At 61.1% G+C, this 21655-nt stretch overlaps 1 protein-coding gene and 1 long non-coding RNA gene across 4 annotated transcripts in view; both read left to right on the plus strand.

The window, feature by feature from the left end:
* LOC306645778 overlaps positions 1-21655 on the plus strand; it is a 548414-nt gene that overhangs the window by 70936 nt on the left and 455823 nt on the right. The gene's annotated exons all lie outside the window — the stretch shown is intronic.
* Positions 1603-21578, plus strand: CRB2 (crumbs cell polarity complex component 2). 3 transcript variants are annotated; one of them, XM_079113724.1, is made up of 13 exons: positions 1603-1752; positions 7764-8087; positions 10387-10582; positions 10664-10803; positions 11253-11438; positions 11654-11767; positions 14164-15033; positions 15120-15625; positions 16295-16460; positions 17265-18051; positions 18735-18851; positions 19359-19485; positions 20795-21578. In XM_079113724.1, exons 1-13 carry the CDS (start codon positions 1647-1649, stop codon positions 21017-21019), a joined length of 3864 nt encoding a protein of 1287 aa, XP_078969850.1. In that variant the 5' UTR covers positions 1603-1646; the 3' UTR covers positions 21020-21578. The 3 variants fall into 3 exon arrangements, with proteins under 3 accessions (XP_078969850.1, XP_078969851.1, XP_078969852.1); XM_079113725.1 differs by having other exon boundaries at positions 20286-20929; XM_079113726.1 differs by having other exon boundaries at positions 1629-1752; positions 7925-8087.

Genomic DNA, 21655 nt, shown 5'->3' on the forward strand with positions numbered 1-21655 from the left:
GGCGCCCGACACTCCCTGGTTTGGCCACGAGGTGGCGCGTGGCGGCCGCGGGACCCGCACCGGGGGCGGGACGGGGACTGGAGTGGGGACCCGGCGCCCCGCTGACCGCCGACTCCGGGTCTACGCCAGGGTGTGGGTGTCCGGAGACCCCGGGGCTGGGGTCCCCGTATTCGGCCCCACGGGGATCGCTGCGAAGCCCGGAGAAGCGGCCCTTAAAAGCCTCGCCGGGGGGCGCTGCCGCTGCCCGCGTTCAGGCCCCGGAGGAAACCACGTGCGGAGCTCACGCCGCCCGGCTCGAACCGGATCCCGAGGCGGGGGACCTGGACCTGGAGGGGAGAGGGGCGTCCCGCGGGCGGAGGGGGTCCTGGTGCAGGAGAGGTGGGGGTTAAAGGTGAATGAGGGGGCGCGGAAACCCATGAGCACCCCGCCCTGGAGAGAATAAGACTCGAGCGCGAGGCGGGGGGAATAGGTGGACTAGGGACCTCCCAGGCTTTAGTCCCCTCTCTGGGCCCGGGGACCCAAGGGGTACTGGCGCCTCTGAGTTGGAAACAGCCGAAGTCGGCTTCCTCCCTTGCACACCCTCACCCATCGCTTTAGACGTCCTGGAACCCTCCATAGTGCTGTCTCTAACTCAGAGTCCAGGGCCAGCACGGGCTGAGTCCATGGTTACTGAATTGGGCCAATCCGGGATGCCTTGGCAGACACCAGAGGCCCATTGCAGGAAAGCCCCTTAAGCAAGGGGATTTTCCCTAGGCTGGAGCTGAGGGCAGTGGTAAAAGGGGATGCTTTGTGTTGTAGTGTCTTTGAGATGATCTGGATTTTTGGGTCCAGGTCCTTACCAGGAACTCCTGTGCATGCAAACAACATTCCTCTCTCCAGTTTAGAGGTCAGCTTGGAGCAGACATCTGCTGCAGCAAGACACTGTAAGATTAGACCACCAGAAGGACTTCCCAGCAGGAGGAAAGGAAAGTTTGCTAAGAACTGTCAGTAGAATGAGCTGCCTTGGATTGCAGTGAGATTTCTGGAGTTGCAAGCAGAGAGGCAAGATCAAGGCCAAACGAAGAAATGGAAAAGGTTCCATTTGGCTAGTAGGGGTGCAGGGAGTCCAGGGCCACATGGTGCAGGGCCCTGTGCCTAGATTTCATCCAGAGGGCGACAGAGAGAGGGGTCGGGTGGCAGTTTGGGACCGAGGAAGCGGAAGGAAGATCTGGAGGCATTGAGGAGATGCAGCGGCCTGGATCTGGCAGGTGACTGAAGTAGGGAAAGGTGCCTTGGCTCAGGTTGGGGTCAGCCTGAGTGCTGAGCGCTGGGGCTGCTGTCCTGCGGAGGGATTGGGAGTGGCGGGCACCGCCTGGAGAGAAGAGGACCCTGGCCCCTCGAAGCAGAAGCGTGTCCCCCGAGCCTGGGCAGGAGAGTGGTGCGCCCAGAGACAGGGTCAGGGCCGGGGGTGGGGACCTGCTCTGCCCCGGGGCGGCCGGGCCCTGGGGCGCGAGGAGGGAGGGCCAGACCCCTCCCCCGAGCCGCGGGCGGGCGGGCGGGGCGGGGCCGGGCCTCTGTCCACCGCATTAGTGCTGCTCCGAGGGACGAGGGGGGTGCGGAGCCGCCCGGCCGCCGGTTCCCACAGCGGAGGGCAGAGCGGGGCTGCCATGGCGCTGGCCAGGCCTGTGACCCGGGACTGCAGGCCCCTGGCCCCCCTGCTGCTGCTGCTGCTGCTGCCGCCGCCCTGGGCCCCTGCGCTCGCCCTCCTGGCTGGTGAGTGGGGCCAGGCCGGGGTGGGCGGGGGTCTGATCCCCCAGGCAGACCCCAGGCCTGCTGCCGGCGCTGGGGGCGGCGGGTCCGCGTGGTGCCAGGCCTGAGTTGCAGGGTGCTGCGGGCCACTGGGACTCGATGGGGCTCCGAGGGGAGGGTCCTGGGACCTGGGGCGGTCTCGTGTGGAGGGGGCTTTCAGGATGGGCCGGGGATTTGGGCTGGTTGGGGTGGGTGTGTGTCTGGGGAAACTGAATCCGTAAGGAAGGGGTGCTGGGGCTGGGGCTGTGGAGCAGAGCTGGGGGACTTGCAGGGAGCAGGGCCTCACCCCAGAGTCTGTTCTGAGTCACGTGCTGGGCCGGGGTGCAGCAGGGGATGAAAGTTGTGAGTTGTTTGCAGTGTCCGGTAAGTGTGTCCGAGGTGACTGGGTGTGGGGAGCTGAGGGCCTGCGCGGCAGTGGGGTATAAGTTGTCCAGCGGTTGAACTGGGTCTTTGCTAGGGACATGCGGGTCCTGGTGGGGAGCAGCAGACACCAGCTCAGCGGGAACTGACTGGAAGGGGGAAGGAGACCCAGAGGAGCAGGCTCCTTGCCTGCACCTCCTTGTTGGTGTGGTCTCCCTGCCTGCACTTTGAAGGGGACGCTTGGGGCTGCTCAGGGTCCCTGGAGGGTGGCTGGGGATTTGGGAACATTTTTACCCCCTCCTTGGCATTCCCAGACCAAGTTGGAAGGGCCCCTTGAAGCCGGACCCCTGTCCGCCAAAGGGTTTCTGCTTTTGTTCAAGTGGATTCCCGCACAGAGCCTGGAATTCCTCCTGGGGGGTCTAGGGAAGGCTTTGTCTTAGTCGCTATAGCTACAGGGGCAGGCCTGGGAAGTCCCTGCCCCTGCCACCACTGGCTGGAAGAGGGGCCAAGGAGAGCCTGTCTCCCATGTTGTGGGGAAGGAAGGGTCAGGAGGGACAGACTTGTTAGCTGGGCCCCTGGGGTGGCTCTGGGGCTCCTGGAGGAGATGCCCAGGCACCTGTGCACACTTTTGTGATGTGCACTGGGCACACATGCCACATGGGGGTGTCCCAGCACATGTCGATCCACTGCTGTGCACACCTACACACACAATCCCTGCACATACATGGCATGTGTCCACACACACAGCATGCATGTTGACATGTGTGATTTGCACTCACATGTACATCCACAGAAACCCGAGGTGGGTAGGTGGACTGGATAGGGTCGTAGAAGGGAATGTCCCTGAGGTACACACTTACCCCACGGCCCTGCCGGGGGTCCAGGGCAGCCTCCCCCTGCAACAAATGTCAGCGAGCCCCAGCCCTGGGATCCCTGGAAGCTGGCAGAGGGGCTGCAGCACCATCTCTGGATGCCAGTATCCAAGGTCCCCAGGGGGGTGCTGGGAACTGTGTCACTTGAAAGCTGGTTTCCCTCCCAGATGAGGTGGGGGTTTCTGGAGGCCCTGGCCCGGGCTCTGCAGCCCACCCCTGCCAGGCCCTAAGCTGGGCCTCTTCGTCCTGGGCCACTCTGCCACAGAGGCCCGCTGGTTGCTATGGAGAGGACCAAGCATCTTGGAGTACAATGGGACACGTAGGGCTCTCACATCTCCCCCTCCCCCAACGCCCTGGGACTCATCACAAAGGGTTTGGTCCCTACCCTTTGGCCCCTCCTCAACGAGAGGAGGTGGGGGCCTGAGAGACAGGCAGGGATTGTGGGGCTGGAAGCCACACACATTCAATGCAGCCTCAGGACCTTGGGTCTGCCTCAAGTGAAGGTTTGCCATCCGCCACCAGGCACTGCGTGGCGGCCGCTCTGCCCCTGTGCTGACACCACCAAACCAAATCTCCCCATCGCCTGTGAGGTCAGCTGTGAGACCCCATTCACAGCGGAAGTAAATGGGTCCAGAGAGGATCAGTAACTTGTCCAGAGTCACACAGCTAGGGTGTGGCAGGGCCAGGATTTCACAGCCAACTCACAGAAAGCCTACTTAGAGTCACATCTCCTCTCTCTGCCCTTGTGAGATGGGGACAACCTCACTCCCAGGGCCATCACAAGAATTCAGTGGGATAATGCAGTGGTTCTCCTCGTTGGTTTCAGCAGAGAAACCCAGCTTCCGATGGAAACCCATAGTTCATAGTGAAGTAGCTCAAAGTGGACTGTACAGGTGGCGTGTCCTCCCCTTACTCCGGGAGGTACCTTCCAGCCCTGTGCTCTGAGACACAGTTTGGAAACACAGGGACATGCAAGGTCAGGCCCAGAGCAAGGCTCCATCTGCCATGGCCATTGTTGCAATTAAATGATGCCTTTTAACCTCGGGGGTGAACATTTTGACAAAGAGTATTCCAAACTTTGCTGTCTTTTTAGAGTATTTTTGCCCTTTTCTGATGAGGCCGAGTCGCCACAGCCAGGCCCAGCAATGGTAGGAGAGCAGTTTTATCGTCTGCTAGAAGCTCCCGTCCCTGATACTCAGTCACTACTTAGAAATAGTTTCTCTCCTGCTTTGTCGGGGAAGGAAGTCCTCCCAAATCCACCCTCAGTAAAACGCTTCTCTTAGTGGCAGTTATAACTCGACCTCTAACAGGTGAGGGTGAAGCAGGGGATACTAGCACTGAGTGAGACCTGCTAACCAGGGCCCAGGGAGCAGGAGATCACTGCTCTGCCCAGGCTGCTGCTCCTTCTTTTCCTTCTCTCTCTCTCTCTTTGGTACTGAGGATCAAACCCAGGCCCTGCATGCTAGGCAAGAGCTTTTCCTGAGCTACACCCCCGTTCGTGAGAAAAACCTATAGAGATTCTATAGGGAACTTACTAAGGGGACAGTACGTTTGTGGCAATTTCACATGGACTCTCAGAGATCTGAAGACATCTTAGTATTTGGAGAAACAATCCTGGGCAAGTTTATCAACCCTCCCCCCCTTTTTTTTTTGTGGTGCTGGGGATTGAACCCAGCGTCTACCAACTGAGCTATGTCCCCAGCCCATGAAACCTATTTTTTTTTTTTTTTTATCAACCTCTTTTAAGAAAAGATTTCTTAACAGGTACTCTCCCTTTTCTGGTTTGAACCAAATGTAACATTGTAATAATGATAATAGATGCACAGCCTGGAGCACACTCAGAAAATGAACTGTCCCCCTTGCCCTTCCCAAGGGAGGTGGCAGGTCCAAGGGGCGGGGCAGTGGCCGTTAATCCCTCCCCTGACAGGTCAGCCCAGGCAGCCCAGAGGTCAGCAGGGATTTGTAAAGATAAGCACAGGCCCCACGTTGCTGTGGCAACAGGCCCCGCCCCTTCCAGCCTGACCCTGAGGACAGGCCCTCCCCTGTCAGACTGCCCTCCACACCTCTCTGCCCTGGGCCAGCCTGGTCCTCCTCTTTGCCCTAGGCTAGGCTGGCCTCCTGTGCTAACTCCAGGGAGACAGAGACACCTGAGCACAGGGGTTTGCATCCCTCAATGTACAGAGGATTCCCTGGGGATTGGGATCCAATGTAGATTCCGGGCTATGGCCCCATTGGTTCCGAATCTCCAGGTCTAGAGTGAGCCCCAAGAATCTGCCTTCTTTTTTTTTTTAATGATGGACCTTTATTTTATTTATTTATGTGGTGCTGAGAATCAAACCCAGTGCCTCACACATGCTAGGCAGGCACTCTACCCCTGAGCCACAGCCCAGCCCCAAGGTCCTGGGTGGTTCTGAAACCCCTAGAGTGGAAGCTCTGGAGCAGGGAGAACTGGGTTTGGATTCCAACCTCTGGTGGCTATGGGACTGGAAAGTGGCACATCTCTGAGCCTCCCTTTGCTCAATTGCAAAAAGGAAGAATGGCATTGTCCACCTTCTACACAGCCACGCAGAGGGACAGAGATGGCCCAGGCGAGGTGGTGGCCACTGCCTGCTGCCCTAGATGGGCAACATCCTTCCTCCTGAACTCTGCCTCCAGGGCTTCCTCATTTATGGTAACAAACAGCCCTCTGTGACCGACCCTGGAGGACCCCAAGGGAGGGCAGACTCTCAGAAGCACCCATCCCCGCTGTCTCCCAGCCTGCTCCCCACTGCCCTAACTTGGAGAGCTCTGCACTGGGGGCAAGCTCCAGAGATGGTGGTGGGGCGATCCTTGGGCCACAAAATGTGGGCGAAGTCCTGTTGGAATTAAAATGGGGTCTGTTGGCACAGGAGCCGGGGTCCTTCACAATGGGAGTTATGATCCCTGTTTGCTCTTGAGCTGTGCCAGGCTGAGGGGCTCTGACCATCAAGGCCATAACCCCTTGCAGAGGGTTCACTAGGTGCCTGGGCTTCACGTCACCTTGGAGAGTGCCACCTGGGGGCACTCCAGATACAACCGAGCTGTCTGATGCTCAAGATCTGCGCATTTTCCTGAGGGAGCAGGGTCCACTCCCACCCCCATGCGACCATCTTCTTCCCACCACTGGGGGAACCTGACTATAAACTGCTCAGTCACAGGAGCAGGAATGGGACAAGGAAGAGGACAACGACTGGCTGCCCACAGCCCTTCAGAGACTCCCAGGACCCCTGCCCTCACACTTGTGAGGCGGCCTGGGAGAGAGGCTGGGAATGATGCCCCATGCCCTGAGCTGGGGAGGGAGAGTGTGGAAGTGTGGACAGAGGGGTCCCGTTAGACTCTGCCCTGCCACATGCTAGGGCCGCCCAGTGTGAACGGAGCCCACGTTGAGCTGCACAAGGTGCTCTGGGCACTCGAGGGTGGGACTGGACAGCCAGCTGTCTCCCTGGATCCCTCCGTGTGCTTCTCCATTGCACTGTCCCCATCCTGCTTGGGTCTGCTATAGAGCGCGGGGGTCCGGCAGTGGACAGCCCTGCCCGCTGGAATGTGGATGACGCCGGAGGCTGCCAGCCTTATCTGGGGTCTTGGCTGGGTGGGGGAGGGGCGGGCGCCGCCCGATGCAGCTCTGGGGCCTGGGGCCTGGGGCCTGGCCAGTGTCCGGATGACAACCTGCGCGGGGGAGGGGGCCTCTCGGGCGCAGGTGGGGGACCTCCTGCAGGAGACACGCCCACCCTTGCTGAGCCCGGCAGTGGGGCGGGCTCCGCCCGCGTCCGGGATGCGCTGTTCTACTCCTTTTCAGCCTGGAAAACCGGGGCTCGTAGGAGAAGCGGCTTGTCCGAAGTCCGAAGCTAGTAGCTTTCTGGCCTGGAATTTGAACTTGTTAGTGACAGGCTTTCAAGTGGGGAGGAGGGAAGGAATGGAGGGAGCGACTTTCTGGGCTTGGCTTCCAAACTGGTTGTCATCCTCAACACAGGGGCGCTAAGTGCAGACACCCCGCCGTGGCCGGCTCTGCGTTGAGTGCGCAGGCGCAGGTGGGCTTGCTGGTGGGGTGGAAGCAGGGCCCTGGTCCTCTAGAGGCTCCCAGGCAGAGGCAGACGGTGGGAGGTGCGCGGGGCTGAGCCCACTCCCCTGCTTTGAAGTGGGCCGCTTGTGCCTTCTGAGCTTGAGGTCTGACGGCTCAGGTTTCAGGCCGGGATGGAGTTACCAGCCCCCAGCAGGAGAGGCGGAGGGGGCAGGGGCGCGGCCTCTCCTCAGGCTGCTTCCCTCACCCTCCTGGGCGCCTGGAGGAGTAACCTGCAGAAGGGACGCCCAGAGGAAGCCCAGTGGCTCGAGCGCTCCACGTTGAAGCTAACTCCCTGTGTGACCTTGGCCAGCCATTGCTTCTTTCTTGAGCCTCACTTGTAAAATGGGCACAAAGTCCCTGCCCAGGGGCGCTGCAGGGGTGGGGTCCGACGGGACAGCTCACGGGGTTAGTGTCTGCTGGTTAATCCTGCCGGGAGCCAGAGCCCCGGTCCTGCTTCTCTGCTCTGCAGACATTCCTAAAGCCATTCCCAGTTCTGGTGTGGAGTGTCTGCCGCTGGAGACCCTTCCTGCCGTGTGGGAGCGCTGGCCTCCGCGCCTGCTCCAGTGTGGCCAGCCCCTGTTGTTTTCTGGGCTCTGCTGCTGGGCTGAGTGTGGGGAGGGGAGTGTCTGCCCAGCCCCTGCCCTGCCAGTCTCTTCTTTCCACAGGGACAGCGCCTTCAGAGACCCGGGGTGACTGTGCCTCAGACCCGTGTGCTCCAGGGACCCACTGCCAGGTCACAGAGAGTGGTGGCTATACCTGCGGGCCTGTGGAGCCCCAAGGCTGCGCCACTCAGCCATGCCACCATGGTGCTCTGTGTGTGCCCCAGGGTCCCGATCCTAATGGCTTCCGCTGCTACTGCGTGCCTGGTTTCCAGGGCCCGCACTGTGAGCTGGACATCGATGAGTGTGCATCCCGGCCCTGCCACCATGGGGCCACCTGCCACAACCTGGCGGATCGCTACGAGTGCCACTGCCCCCTCGGCTATGCAGGTAACGGTGTGTGCGGCCCTGGGAGGAGGTCTGCCCTCAGGTCCCATCAGTGGCTCACAGAGTAACCGCTGCAGACTGAACTCTGGTTATAGTCTAGAGCTGCCCCAGCCACCATGGCAGCACTGGGGTGTATGCACTGCTGGGCTTACTACAGACTGGACACTTGTCAGGCCAACCTGGCAGCTGGGGGTGAGAGTCGGTGTGTTTGAGTGCAGGCACAGTGCCTGGCCTGTAGCAGGCATTCGACAAACATTATTTTTGTCCCTTCTCCAGAGCTGAGTTTGGCTTAGGGGGTGGAGACCCCTCAGGCATCTCTGGCAATGCAGAGTAGACAGGCAGATATGCCTGACTTGGCTTTAACAAGGACACTCCGTATGGTGCTTCTGGCATTTTCTCACTCCAGACCTGTATCAAACTGTCCTGTCGACACCACAGCGTCTAGCTCACCTGACGGTCCTAGAGTGAGAACACCCAGCATGGTTTGGGATGGAATGTGGACCCCCTCCAAAGACCTAGCATAGAGACTCACTCCTGGTCCTGTTCCAGTTGTGATGCAGATGTGGCCCCAGGGAGTCCTGCTGCCTTGAGTGGGATAATGTACATATAAGTGCTCAGAGAAGTGGCTGGCATGGAGAACCTAGTTCCCTCCTCTAGAGTGGGTGTCCGGCAGGCCCTTCCCAGCTCCAGCGAGAGCAGCTTGCTTCCTGGAGTGGCCACAAGGAGGTCTTCCTGTGAGACCTAGTCTAGGGCAGTCTGAAGTCCGCTGTGTAGACTCTTGGTCTCTAGGTCAACCCTGAGTTCAGGCAGTTCTGCTCTAAGGGCAGAGGGTAGTTTTGACGTCACCTCAGAACAAGGGAGACAGACTGGCGGTCTGGGTTCCAGGGGAGGGGCATGTAGCAAAGAGATGGCCTGCTGGTGAAGAGGGCTCTGGGACACTGGCTCCCTGCATCTTTCTCATCCTTTGGCCGTCTCAGTGTCTGCACGTATTAGTTGTGTATATGTGAGTGTGAGTCATTTGTCTGTGTGTCTCCTGTTTGAAGTTCTGTTCTGCATCCATAAAGGAATTCTGTGCCTCTTCCATTATCTGCGGGTGTCTGGGCTCTCTGAATGCCTTTGCATGAAAGCGTACGTGTGTGGGTGCCAGCAGGTGTGTGTGCACCCGGACGTTCCGTGCTCTGGGTAACTTTCTGGGTGAGTGGTGGATGTGAGGGGGCAGCGTCTGTAGTGACTCATTTTTCTTCTTCCGGTTCTGAGCTGGGCGGGGGAGGTTGGGATTCCAAGCAGCCTGGGCCTGGCTCCCCCTGGCACGGAGGGTGGGAGTAGGGCTGGAGGGTCATGGGAAGGAGAGGGCGTATTTTGTGCTCACTGAGCTGGGAAGGGGGAGGGTTCCAACAGGAGTCAGCTGGCACCCCCATGAGCAAGCTCACTTAGGGGGCAGGTCTCCCTGGAGTCTGCAATGACTCCTGAGCCCTAGGATTATCATCCAAACCAAAAGATTCTCCATGTTTCTCCATTTCCGTCCTCACCCTGGGGCAGTGGGGCACCCAGCTGTCTTGGTTTGTCCAGGTCAGTGGGGTTTCCTGGGACTAGGGAGTTTGTTTTAAAGCAGAGACGGTGCAGAAGTTGTTCACCTTACTTCAGCATCTCCCACCTGGGCCTTTTTAAATACCCTTTCTCTGTGGGATCCCTTCCCTACACCTTCCTCAAAGCCACCAGAGAGAACCTTCTAAAATGTAGATAGGACTGTGTCACTTGTCTGCTTACAGCTTCTAGGATGAGCTGGCCCAGGCCCCAACACCCCCTCTCCTGCCTCACCTGCTCCACTCTCCCCATAGCTTGGGACCCTCCTAGGGCACCCCCTCCTTGGGCATCAGGCCCCTGCCCCATGCACAGAGTGACCAACTGCCCCAAACACAACGCTCCCCATAGTCCTCTGCCCCAATCCCAAGAGCCTTCCCTGACTCCCCACATCACACCGACCCTGGCTCTTGCTTGCACAGGATCAGGTTCCCTTGTTGAGTTTATCCTTGTTAGAAGCCAGTCCTTAGTAGAAGTATTGACTGCGGCCCTGTCTCCTGGCCTCGCCTGCCGCCTGCCCTGAGCTCAGGAGGGCGGGAGTTTCCCTCTGATCCTCCCTGACTGCCTTGGCTTCTTGAAGCAGCTCCGGCTCTGGAGCCAAGGCAGTTCGTTTGGAGCCTGACAGGTGGCTCCTAGGGACTGCAGCTCCAGGTCCCCGGGTGGCCTCTTTCACCCCTCGGGTAAGCAGCCCTGGGTCTCTGTGTCTCCGGCCCCTGTCCAGGCATGACCTGCGAGGTCGAGGTGGACGAGTGCGCCTCTGCGCCCTGCCTGCATGGGGGCTCGTGCCTGGACGGCGTGGGCTCCTACCGCTGCGTGTGCGCGCCGGGCTATGCCGGCGCCAGCTGCCAGTTGGACATCGATGAGTGCCAGAGCCAGCCGTGTGCGCACGGGGGCGTGTGTCACGACCTGGTCAGCGGGTGAGCAAGTGGCTGGCGGCGTCGGGTGCCCGGGGCGGGGGGGCTGCGGGGCTGTCGTTCACTAGGGCCGGTCCACCCCAGGTTCCGGTGTGACTGCTTGGGCACGGGCTACGAGGGCGCGCGCTGCGAGGAGGAAGTGCTGGAGTGCGCGTCAGGCCCCTGTGAGCACAACGCGTCTTGCCTGGAGGGCCTCGGGAGCTTTCGCTGCCTCTGCTGGCCAGGTGTGTTCCTGCGCTCTCCCTAGGCGCAAGGGCTGTGGACCGCGGGTGCCAAGTGGGGTGGAGGGGCAGGGGGCAACTGGGCGCATGCAAGTGCCATCTGTGCCCTCTGGATCTGTGTGTGACTGCGACCTGCCTGAGCCTCAGTTTCCTGATCTGCAAAATGGGGCTAAGAGCACCTTCTGGGGTTGCAGAGAGGAGAGTGAAGGGAGAATGGTGGTGGAGCACCTGGCACAGGGCCTGGCACATGCAACATGCTTGGTAATACTAGTGGTAGGAGTAACCTGCTGCTGCAGGTCCCCATGGTCATTCCCACTGCCTCAAAGCGACCTCCACTCACTGCTGACTGCATCGAGAGCTGTCCTCCCTGCCTGGTCCTGGGCTGGCTAAGTGGCAGTGGAGGGGAGCTGCCTGGTGACCTCGTGACCTGATGCCCACGTGTGTACCCTCAGGTTTCACCGGTGAGCTGTGCGAAGTGGATGAGGACGAGTGTGCTGCGGGGCCCTGCCACAACGGTGGCCTGTGCCTGCAGCGCTCAGACCCGGCCCTCTACGGGGGCGCCCAGGCGGCCTTCCCGGGCTCTTTCAGCTTCCGGCACGCTGCTGGTTTCCTGTGCCGCTGCCCTCCGGGCTTTGAGGGTGAGCCCTGTGCTAGGGAAGCCGTCGGCCAGGGTCCAGATGCCCAGGGAGGGATCCCCAGTCCGCCCACAGCCTGGCCCTGCCACCCGTTGGGTGCCACCCTGCCTGAATCAGCCTTCTCTCTGGACCTCAGGCTCCCTGGCTAAAAATGGGACCCTTTTAGATCTGGTCTGGCTCTGAGGGTGCAGGTGGAGCCTCAGCCGAGCTTCTTGCAGGGGATGACTGCAGCGTGGACGTGGATGAGTGTGCTTCACAGCCCTGCCTCAACGGAGGCCACTGCCAGGACCTGCCCAGTGGCTTCCTATGCCAGTGCCAGGATGGCTACGCAGGTGCTGGGGCCGGGCGGGTGCTGGGCCGGCTCGCTTAGAGCTGGTGGACCTGGGTGAGAAGGTCTCTTCTGTCTGATGTGTGGTCTGATGGGGACAGACAGGAAACGGAGGAGGTGGGGGAGGTGGCCCCGGGACCGCTAAGAAGGCCGAGCCCCCTAGGCTTTGGAAGTGGAAGGGGAGGGGGCCCGCCGTTTGGAAGCATTAGGAGGGTCGCCCATGGGTCCTCATGAATGGGAGGAGTCAAGGAGGCCCTGAGCTTCTGCAGTGCCCCCGGAATGCTGGCCGGAGGAAGGTGAGTTCAGTCTTGTTCACACCAGTCTCTGGAGCACAGAGGGGCTGGTAGTTCAGGGGCTGGGGCCAGGAGAGGGGTAGGGGTGGATCCCGAGATTGGGGGTCAGGACAGCCTGTTTGGGCTGGTGAAGAGTGATGAGACCCCTGACATCACAGGACTGGGCCCAGACAGGAGGAGAGGTGGGTGACTGCAGAGCTGGGCTGACACCTGTTCACAGAACAAGTTTTCCTCTGGGGAGCTAGGGCGCATTGGCACCGAACTCTGCTCTGCCTGGGGTCCATGCAGATGTGCAGACACATGGACACCAGTGAACCTGAGGAACTGCACACTGCTGGTGTCCCCGCCAGCTCTGGCACGTGGTGTGCCTCCCCACACTCCTGCATTCCTTCAGGGCAAACTGCCTTCTCTCCCTGGCAGGTTCCTGGGGCCCCCTCCCCTGGGGAAGGAGGTGATGATCACCACCATCCCTCCTACCCTCACCTGCCACAGCTGTTGGGGCTCAGCATTCCCTCCTGGTGGCCAGTGCTCCTGAGAGCCCTGAAAGCCCATGCACTGGCTGAGATCCCCTGAGTCCTGCCCCAGGAGTGGGTGACCCCCTGCCCGCCAGGCCTCTGGAAGGCATTTTCTGTGCATCCTGTTTCCTACTGCCGGCGAGGGAGGACTTAGAGTCTCCATCTCACAGAGGAGGCAGTGGAGGTTAGAGAGGTCCAGGTCCCCAGGTTCACCAGTGTCAGGGGAACCCCGCCCCTTCCCAGTTGGGCTCGGCAGGTCTCGAGGTCGGAGTCTAGGAGGGGAGTCCTGGCTCCGGGGCTGGCATCCTTGCCTGTCCTCCCTTTCAGCAGCTCTGTGCGTGGGGGAGGCCAGCGCCCGGCATTCCTGAGCAGATTCAGGAGGAGGCGGGCAGCCAGGCAGGGAGCTCTGCTCCCGAGCCTCGCACCTGCCACCACTCTCAGCCTGACTGGGGGACTGAAATGTGGCTGTGGGTTCTGAACCCCTTCCTGGGGGGTCTGTGGCTTCTGGCAGGTACGGAGGACTGGGGCCTTGGCCAAGGGGAGGCTGGGGCAGGAGGCTGGTGATTCTCAGGAGGTGGCTGGGCTTCAATCCTGATGGCAGCTCTGGGTGTGGATCCCTCCAGCTGTTTGAGGCAGGGCTTCTCTGGGTTTGTTCTGTGGCGCTGACTGAGCTGGCGTTGGGCTGTGGCCTCCTGGTTCAAGCTAGGGCCAGCGTTCCTGTGGGGAGGTCTGGAGGAGAGGATGAGGTGGTCCTCCATAGCCAGCATGGGACCCTAGGACTGAGGACAAGTCTGGGGGCTGCTCAGCCCTTCCATTTCATCACTCTGCCCACAAAAGTAATGTCCTTTACCGGCACCAGAGACATTCAGGTCCCTGAAGGAGCCCAGCTGAGTAAACAGATGACTTTCCACACAGGGTTCTGGGGAGTCGTCCCTGGGAGGGAGTGACAGTAGTTTGGGTTGGAAAGCCGCTGGGCCTCTTGAGTTGGCTTTTGCAGGAGTAGTAGGAGTTTGAGAGGTGGAAGGGAGGCATTTGTTCCAAGCAGAGGGAATGGAGTCAGCAAAGGTCCAGAGGCAGGACTTTCCAGGAAATGCTTGGAGGACGGGGACATTTGAGGCTTTTAGGGAGCAGCGTTGAGGCTCGAGATCCTGGTAGGGCCTCGCCCATGGGGGTCTAGGTGAGTGAGTGCCAGGGTGAGCAGCTGGGCTTGAGCAGCAGAGGGAGCTGGCCAGGCGATGTTGTAGAAGTCGATTTCTGGTGGGGGTAGATGGGAGAGGGGCTTCTGAGGCAGGCGAGCTGGAGGCTGCTGGACTGTGGCCCGGAAAGCTGGCAAGGCAGGAGACATGACGCTAGAGGAAAGGGGGTATGGAGAATGCTTAAGGGATCAAGGGCAGGGAGACTCACCAGACATGGCATGGGAAGGAGAGTCTTGGATTCTGGCCTACAAAGGACTGTAGGGGACCAAGAGAGATCCTTTGGGAATTGTTTGGTTGGTAGGGACTGAGGACCACATCACAAGAGGCATGCATGTTCTGGGTTGAGACTGGGTCTGGCCCTGGGCGCTAATGAGTCTTGGCCCGTCTCTCCTGAAGGCCTGGCGTGTCAGGAAGATGTGGACGAGTGCCTGTCGGGGCCCTGCCTCCATGGTGGAAGCTGCAGGGATGCTGTGGCAGGCTACAGCTGCCAGTGCCCAGAGCCCTGGGGTGGACCTGACTGCTCCGTGCAGCTCACCGGCTGCCTGGGTCACACATGCCCACCTGCTGCCACCTGCATCCCAATCTTCAAGTCTGGGGTCCACAGTTATGCCTGCCGCTGTCCCCCTGGTACCCATGGGCCTTTCTGTGGCCAGAATACCACCTTCTCTGTGGTAGCCGGGAGCCCTGCATGGGCGTCAGTGTCGGCTGGTGGTGCCCTGGGTCTGGCACTGAGGTTTCGCACCACGCTGCCTGTGGGGGCCCTGGCTACTCGCACTGACAGCCGGGGCAGCTTGGAGCTGGCACTGGTGGGGGCCACACTTCAAGCCACACTGAGCCATGGTATCGAGGCGCTTGTCCTGAGTCTGCCAGACCTCACCCTGAACGACGGCCAGTGGCACCAGGTGGAGGTGGCACTGAGCCTAGGGACCTTGCAGCTGAGACTCTGGCATGAAGGCTGCCCTGCCCATCTCTGTGTGGCCTCTGGTCCTGTGGTCCCAGGTCCCACAGCTTCAGTGGCACCTGGGCCTGATGGGCCCTGCTCCACCCAACTGGGTGGCTCAGCCTTTGCTGGCTGCCTCCAAGATGTGTACGTGGACGGGCACCTTCTGCTGCCTGAGGATCTCAGTGACAATGTCCTCTTGGGCTGTGAGCGCCAGGAGCAGTGCCAGCCTGTGCCCTGTGCCCATGGAGGGACCTGCGTGGACCTGTGGACTCACTTCCATTGCGACTGCCCCCGGCCTCATAGTGGACCCACGTGCACTGAGGGTGAGGACAGAACCAGGTGGACAGGCAATGCCCAGTGCTGGGCTCCTGGCCTGCAAGCCTCACCCCAGCACTGTCTCTCCCTGCAGAGATTCCTGCCGCCACCTTCGGCTTGGGGGGCACCCTGAGTTCTGCCTCCTTCCTGCTCCCTGAGCTGCCAGGCCCCAACCTCACTGTGTCCTTCCTCCTGCGTACTCGGGAGCCTGCTGGCCTGCTGCTTCAGTTTGCCAACATCTCAGCAGCCGGCCTGACGGTCTTCCTGAGGGAGGGCCAGATCTGGGCGCAGGCACTGGGTGGTCCTGCCGTGCCTTTACCTGGGCGCTGGGATGACGGGCTCCGTCACCTGGTGACACTCAGCTTTGGGCCGGACCAGCTGCAGGACGTGGTGCAGCAGGTGCACGTGGGTGGGCTGCTCCTCCCTGCTGACACCCAGCCCTGGGGCGGGCCCTTTCGTGGCTGTCTCCAGGACCTGCGACTCAATGGCCGCCACTTCCCCTTCTTTCCTCTGCTGATGGAGAACTCCAGTCAGCTCAGTGAGCTGGGCAGCCAGGCCCAGAACCTCACCCTGGGCTGCGTCTCTGAGGACACGTGCAGTGTGAGTGCCTGGGAGTGGGTTCTTAACCCTGGGTCCATTCTGTGTCCCTGGGGGTGAGCTTGTCCTTTTGCTAAGGAGGAAGCAGCCTCAGGAGCAGGAGTGACCTGCTCGTGTTCCCACTGCTGTGGTGGCAGGGTGAGGTTTGCATTCACCTCCCGCTACCCTGCTGCTCTTGCTCTGGTGTCCCTGTGCCTGCCCTTCCCTGTCCTTGTGTGAGACAGACAGCCTGACTCGCTAGAGGCTGCCTGAGATGGAGGAAGGGGCCCTGTGGGCTCATGAGCGAGGCACCAGCCCTGGAATTGGAATAGTCTGGGTGTGAACTCCAGTTCTTGTGTTTACAGGCGGGGGGATGCAGGCAAGTTGCTCTCTGAGCCTTAGTTCCTCATCTGTAAAATGGGGGATGATGGTGACTTTTTTTCTTTCCTACTTTGAGATGGGGTCTCACTGTATCGCCTGCGCTTGTCTTAAACTCCTGGGCTCAAGCGATCCTCCTGCCTCAGTCCCCTGAGTGGCTGGGACCACAGGTGCACAGACCACTGTGCCTGGCTCTTTGCGTGTGTGAGGAAGTCCTGTGTCCTAGCAGATGCTCAAGGAGGAACTCCTGCCGTAATGCTTATGGGATGACGCTGGCTGCGGGCCGAGCTGACCTCTCCCTGGGCTCTCCCACAGCCTGATCCCTGTTTCAACGGTGGAACTTGCCTTGTCACCTGGAATGACTTTCACTGCACCTGCCCTGGCAATTTCACGGGGCCTACATGTGCCCAGCAGTTATGGTGCCCCAGCCAGCCCTGCCTCCCGCCTGCCACCTGTGAGGAAGTGCCGGATGGCTTTGTCTGTGAGTTTGTCCCCTGGGCAGTGCTGGGTACTTAAGCCAGTTCTATCTTTTGGGGCATAGGATGCTGCACCATGGACCAGGAATGCCACCCCACCCCGTTGTGTGGGAGGGGCAGGCTTTCTGGAGGAGGCAAGCACATGCTGGGTTTTCCAGGGCAAGCTCTGAGGAGCCTCAGGGAAGGACATTCCAGGGAGGGGAAGAACCTGTGCAAAGACCCAGAGGTCTGTAAGAACAGTTGAAAGGCAGGCACAGAGGGGCGCACTAGGAGTGGGGTGGGAAGTTCCCAGACACCTTGAACTCTAGGTAAGGCAGCTCCTAATGGCAGTAGGGAGTCACTGGAGGTTTTAAGTGGGTGCTTTACAAAGATGGCTGGCTGCCAGAATGGGCCTCAGTGATGAAACAGGAGCTTCAGGGAGAGGCATGGGGCAGATTTTTTTTTTTTTTTTTTGGGGGTGGTGGTGGTGGTGCAGGGAATTAAACCCAAGGCCTTGTGCGGCCAAAGCAAGCACTCTACCAACTGAGCTATATCCTTTTGAGGGGTTAATATTATTGGGCCTGTGACCTCAAGGGCAGGGTTGCATCTTGGTCTGTCTACTCAGCATTGTTCGGGAACGCTACCTGAGATAGGGTTGGGGATGGACCTAGTTTCCTGGACCGAGTGATAGTTGGGTGGGTGTGCCCAGCTCCCACCATGGCCCCGGAATGGGGCGACCGGCAGTACCACCTGCATGCTTGGGGGAGGGATGACATCTATGGAGAAAGTCCCTTGAGTCCTTTCCCAATGCTCTCCCCCTCTCTCCGCAGGTGTGGCTGAGGCCACGTTCCGAGAGGGCCCCCCGGCTGCGTTCAGTGGGCACAACGTGTCGTCGGCGCGCCGGCTCAGCGGGCTCGCGCTTGCCTTCCGTACGCGTGACACCGAGGCTGGGCTGCTGCGCGCCTCAGCGGGCGTCCAGGCCGGCCTCTGGCTGGCGGTTCGCAACGGCTCGCTGGCTGCCAGCGTGCGCAGCGGCCGCGGCGGGTCAGGTGCAGTGCTGCCCGCGCCCGGGCCACGGGTGGCGGATGGCGCCTGGCACCGCGTGCGCCTGGTCATGGAGCAACCGGCGGCTGTCGCCTCGCGCTGGCTGTTGTGGCTGGACAGTGCGGTGACGCCGGTGGCGCTGCGCGGCCTGGCGGGTGACCTGGACTTCCTGCAGGGCCCAGATGCTGCGCGGGTCCTGTTGGCGGAGAACTTCACAGGCTGCCTGGGCCGGGTGGCGATCGGCGGCCTCCCATTGCCCCTGGCGGGGCCGCGGCCCGGCGCGTCTCTAGGGCCCCGAGAGCACTTCGCGGCCTGGCCCGGGACGCCGGCTCCGCGCCTCGGCTGCCTGGGCGCGCCGGTGTGTGCGCCCTCTCCCTGCCTGCACGGCGGCGCCTGCCGCGACCTCTTCGACGCCTTCGCCTGCGCCTGCGGCCCGGGCTGGGAGGGTCCGCGCTGCGAGGCCCGCGCCGACCCGTGTCGCTCCGCGCCTTGCGCCCGCGGCCGCTGTCACGCGCGCCCCGACGGCCACTTCGAGTGTCGCTGCCCGCCGGGCTTCGCGGGCCCGCGCTGCAGGTACGGGAAACCTGGGGACCTGTCCTCAAGGGCACCGAGGGGTCCCCTGGAGCGGTGGAGGGGCAGGAGAGTCCGGGAAGAGGGCTGCGGGCTTGCCCGCCCTGGGGCGTCGCCTCCTCCTCTGAGCCTCCAGGCCCTCGTCTGTGAAGTGGGGATGACAGTGCACTTGGCTACACTGAAGGACAAAACTGGGTTAAAATACGTCCGACCAAATTTGAATTTCAAACAATTATGTCGTGCGGGCAGCAGTGGGGGCGCCTGTGACCTCGAGGCTTTGCAGCTCCCCGCAGTGACTCTCCCCGCCTCCCAGGCGCTCGGGGCTTCGGCTCCCCGGCCTCAGCGCTCTTCCCCACACAGCTCCTCCGGCTCCCTCCCTGCTCGCTTGGCGTGGGCCGACTCCTCTCCGCTTCAGGAGTCGGGCTGGCGTTTTTGTCACGCCTGCAAGTCCTTCCATTTCCCCACCCGACTTCTTAAAGGCCTCTGAGACTCAGGAAAGGTTCCCGCCCTGTCCGCAGGTTGTACAGGTGTTGCGGGTGGGGCCTGAGCCTCCCTTCCACCCAGACACGTTTCCCTGACCTTCGCGAAGGGCTGCCTTCCAAAGGAGAACCCAGGCGGAGGGGCGGTGTGGCCAGGCGCCTGCATTCTGCCCGCCTCCAGGGTCCAGCCTTGCACTCTCTCCCCAGGTCACCTATCTTGCCAGAGGAATGCAGCCTCAACCTCACCTGCCTCAATGGTGGCCTCTGTGAGCGTGGGCCCCGGGACACCAACTGCAGCTGCCAGGAGGGCTTCGCTGGCCAGAGGTTTGTGTGAAGGCTGGGAGAGGAGGAGGACTCATGGGTGTGGAGAGCTGGGCATGGTGGCCCCTGGGTCTCCTCTAGCCGGCAGGGGAAGTGGAGATGCTCACTCATCCCTCACTAGTGGCATCACAGTGCCAGACAACCCGCTGCTGTTCCTTGAGCGCTTTCCTCTCTGCTTCCCAGACCATCCTTTATGCCGAGGTCTGCTGGCTTTCCTAGAGCTCAGTCCTCGACCTGCTGTGTCAGGTCCGTGGGGACTGCAGAAGGGCGATTCTGGGCCTCCAGAAGGTGGAGTCCGTGTCCCTGTCCGAAGGCTCTCCTGTCGTTCTCCTGGAGTGAGAGTCATTCTGGGTCATGAATGCTGGGTCCAAGTGGGGTGAGCAGGCAACTTAGGTCATCCGCAGGGTCCAGCTGAGCAGGAAAGTGCTTTGCGGGGTGGGCAGCTAGAGTAGCTGGGGGCACATGAGGCAGCCCTGGGGACAGAAGCTCTCAGCACATCTCCCTCTCCAGGTGTCAGAGCCCCGCCCGGCCCTGTGAGGCCAACCCCTGCTTGAATGGGGGCACCTGCCGGAAAGTGGATGAGGCGTATGAATGTGCCTGTGCCGCCAGATTCTCTGGCCAGTTCTGCGAAGTGGTGGTGAGTGATGCCCAGCAGGCTGAGTGCCCTGACAGGCTTGTCTGGACTTGAGCATCACGGTGCTGGGGGCGGAGTGTGTAGGACATTTGTAGAGTTGTTCCTGGGCCAACCTTGTCACAGGTGGGGAGGGACAGGCAAGGGGATTCAGGCCCCTTCCATGCTGCATGCTGGAGGTGTTTCCATCTAGCGGAACTTGGGGGCCCCCATCCATCAGTGAGGCTCCTGGCCAGGCACAGTACCTAGGGGAGTGGCAGTGGGAACATTTGGGGTCTGCCAGGTCCAATCTGGGACCAGCAGTTAGGGTCCATAGGGTCCATAGGGTCTTACAGCCTATAATCCTAGAGGGTTTCTGATTCAGGAAGATTTGAGGAGCCTAGGATTCTGAGCCAGAGAGGTTTGGCCACCATGAAGATGTCCCTGACCCCAGTAAAGCCCAGCTGAGAAGGGGCTTAGCCTGAGGGGGGCCCAGCACCCCAGCCCTGGGGTGGAGCAGGCACTGGAGGAGCAGTGGGCCCCAGGGGGGCTGGTGGGAGGGGACTCGGGAAGCGCAGTCTGGGGCACAGCCTTGATCTCCACAGGCTTCTGGCAGCCGGGTCATAAACTGCAGATCCCTTTGCTTATGGGGAGTGTTCCCTTTCAAGTTGAACTTTTACAGCCTCTGGCGACCCTACCTACTCACCCTCCTCCCAGGCAGTGGGGAGGAAATGGCTTTACAGCTGCCCCTGAAGTGCCTGGGTGGAGGCCTGCGAGGGTCCACTCGGGACTGGCATGAATTTTATAGTCTGGGACCCCTGCTCCAGGGCTGGGTGCTGGCTTTGGGGATCCAGGTCACAGTGGGCTGAGAAGCCTCAAGGTACAGAGGGAGGGCTGGTGAGTCTGCGGCTCTGGAATCCTGTGATTCCTGGACTTCAGAATTCCAGGCATGTAGAATCTTCAACTGGCATCCTGGGGGGTCTGCGATAGGAGGTGGGGAGGAGGTTTGCTGGGCCCCTAGAACCTGGCCTGCTTCTCCCAGAGACAAGCTGGGAGCCCCCTTGGCTGGCAGGCCCTGGTGGATTTTGATCTTGCCATCAGCGCAGCTCAGCCTGTCCCTGCCGCACCCTGACCCCTTCATCAGTGCTGCCCTGTGTTGGGCGGTCAGTGTTTTCAGTTCTTCCAGCCAGAGCCCCTCCGGTGTGCAGCGCCCCCTGGAGGGGGTTCTGACTGGCTTGCCTCCCCCTGGGTTGGGTCTCACCATCTCCTGGGAAAGCCGGCGCTCAGCCCAGGTGCTCTCTGAGCAAGTTCTCGTGCCTTCTCTCTCTTCTTGCAGAAGGGCCTGACCCTGCCACTGCCGTTCCCGCTGCTGGAGGTGGCCGTGCCTGCTGCCTGTGCCTGCCTCCTCCTCCTCCTCCTGGGCCTCCTCTCAGGGATCCTGGCTGCCAGAAAACGCCGCCAGTCAGAAGGCACCTATAGCCCAAGCCAGCAGGAGGTGGCCGGGGCCCGGCTGGAGATGGACAGTGTTCTCAAGGTGCCACCTGAGGAGAGACTTATCTAGGCCAGCCTGGCTGCTCATGCTGGGCCCCAGAGGTCCTGCAGGATTTCTACCTGGTGACCCAAGGGGACCACTTCCAGGGCCCAGACAACCACTGGGTGTGTCCTATGGCTGGCAGCCCCTGCCTCTGCCCCACTGGGGACTGAGGAACAGGCAAGCAACTCAGGGAAGCAGAGAGGGGCCTGTGAGGTGTGAGCCTTCCCATCCGACCTGCCGGGATTTGCCTTGGCAGACGCGCAGCTGTGAGTGGGAGGGCACACGGGAGCCGTGGTGTGCCAGGAGTGTATGTGGTGGGGACGTGCAGGCCCACAGGCTCCACTGTGAGTGTTCTGAGGGGTCACAGTCATGTCCGCCCTTATGTATGTGTATGTGACTGTAATGGGAGCAGGTGGTCCCAGGGGAGGTGGCTGCTCTGGGGGTGTGGACACCTTGTGTAGCTCTGGGGCAGGGGCAGCCTAAGGCCACATGTTCTGCAGAGGCCAGGCCAGGCCAAGCACCAGATCTTCAGTTCTGGCATATTCTCCTGCTCCGAGGGCAGCCTTGGCCCTGGAGACAGCTGGGAGACCGGGGGTGGGGGGTTGGGAGGTGGGAATTCATGGAGGCTAAGCAGGATCCTGGCTCCCAAAACAAAACCTCCTT

The sequence above is a fragment of the Sciurus vulgaris genome (genome assembly GCF_902686455.1).
Source record: "Sciurus vulgaris genome assembly, chromosome: 15".
Taxonomy (NCBI): domain Eukaryota; kingdom Metazoa; phylum Chordata; class Mammalia; order Rodentia; family Sciuridae; genus Sciurus; species Sciurus vulgaris.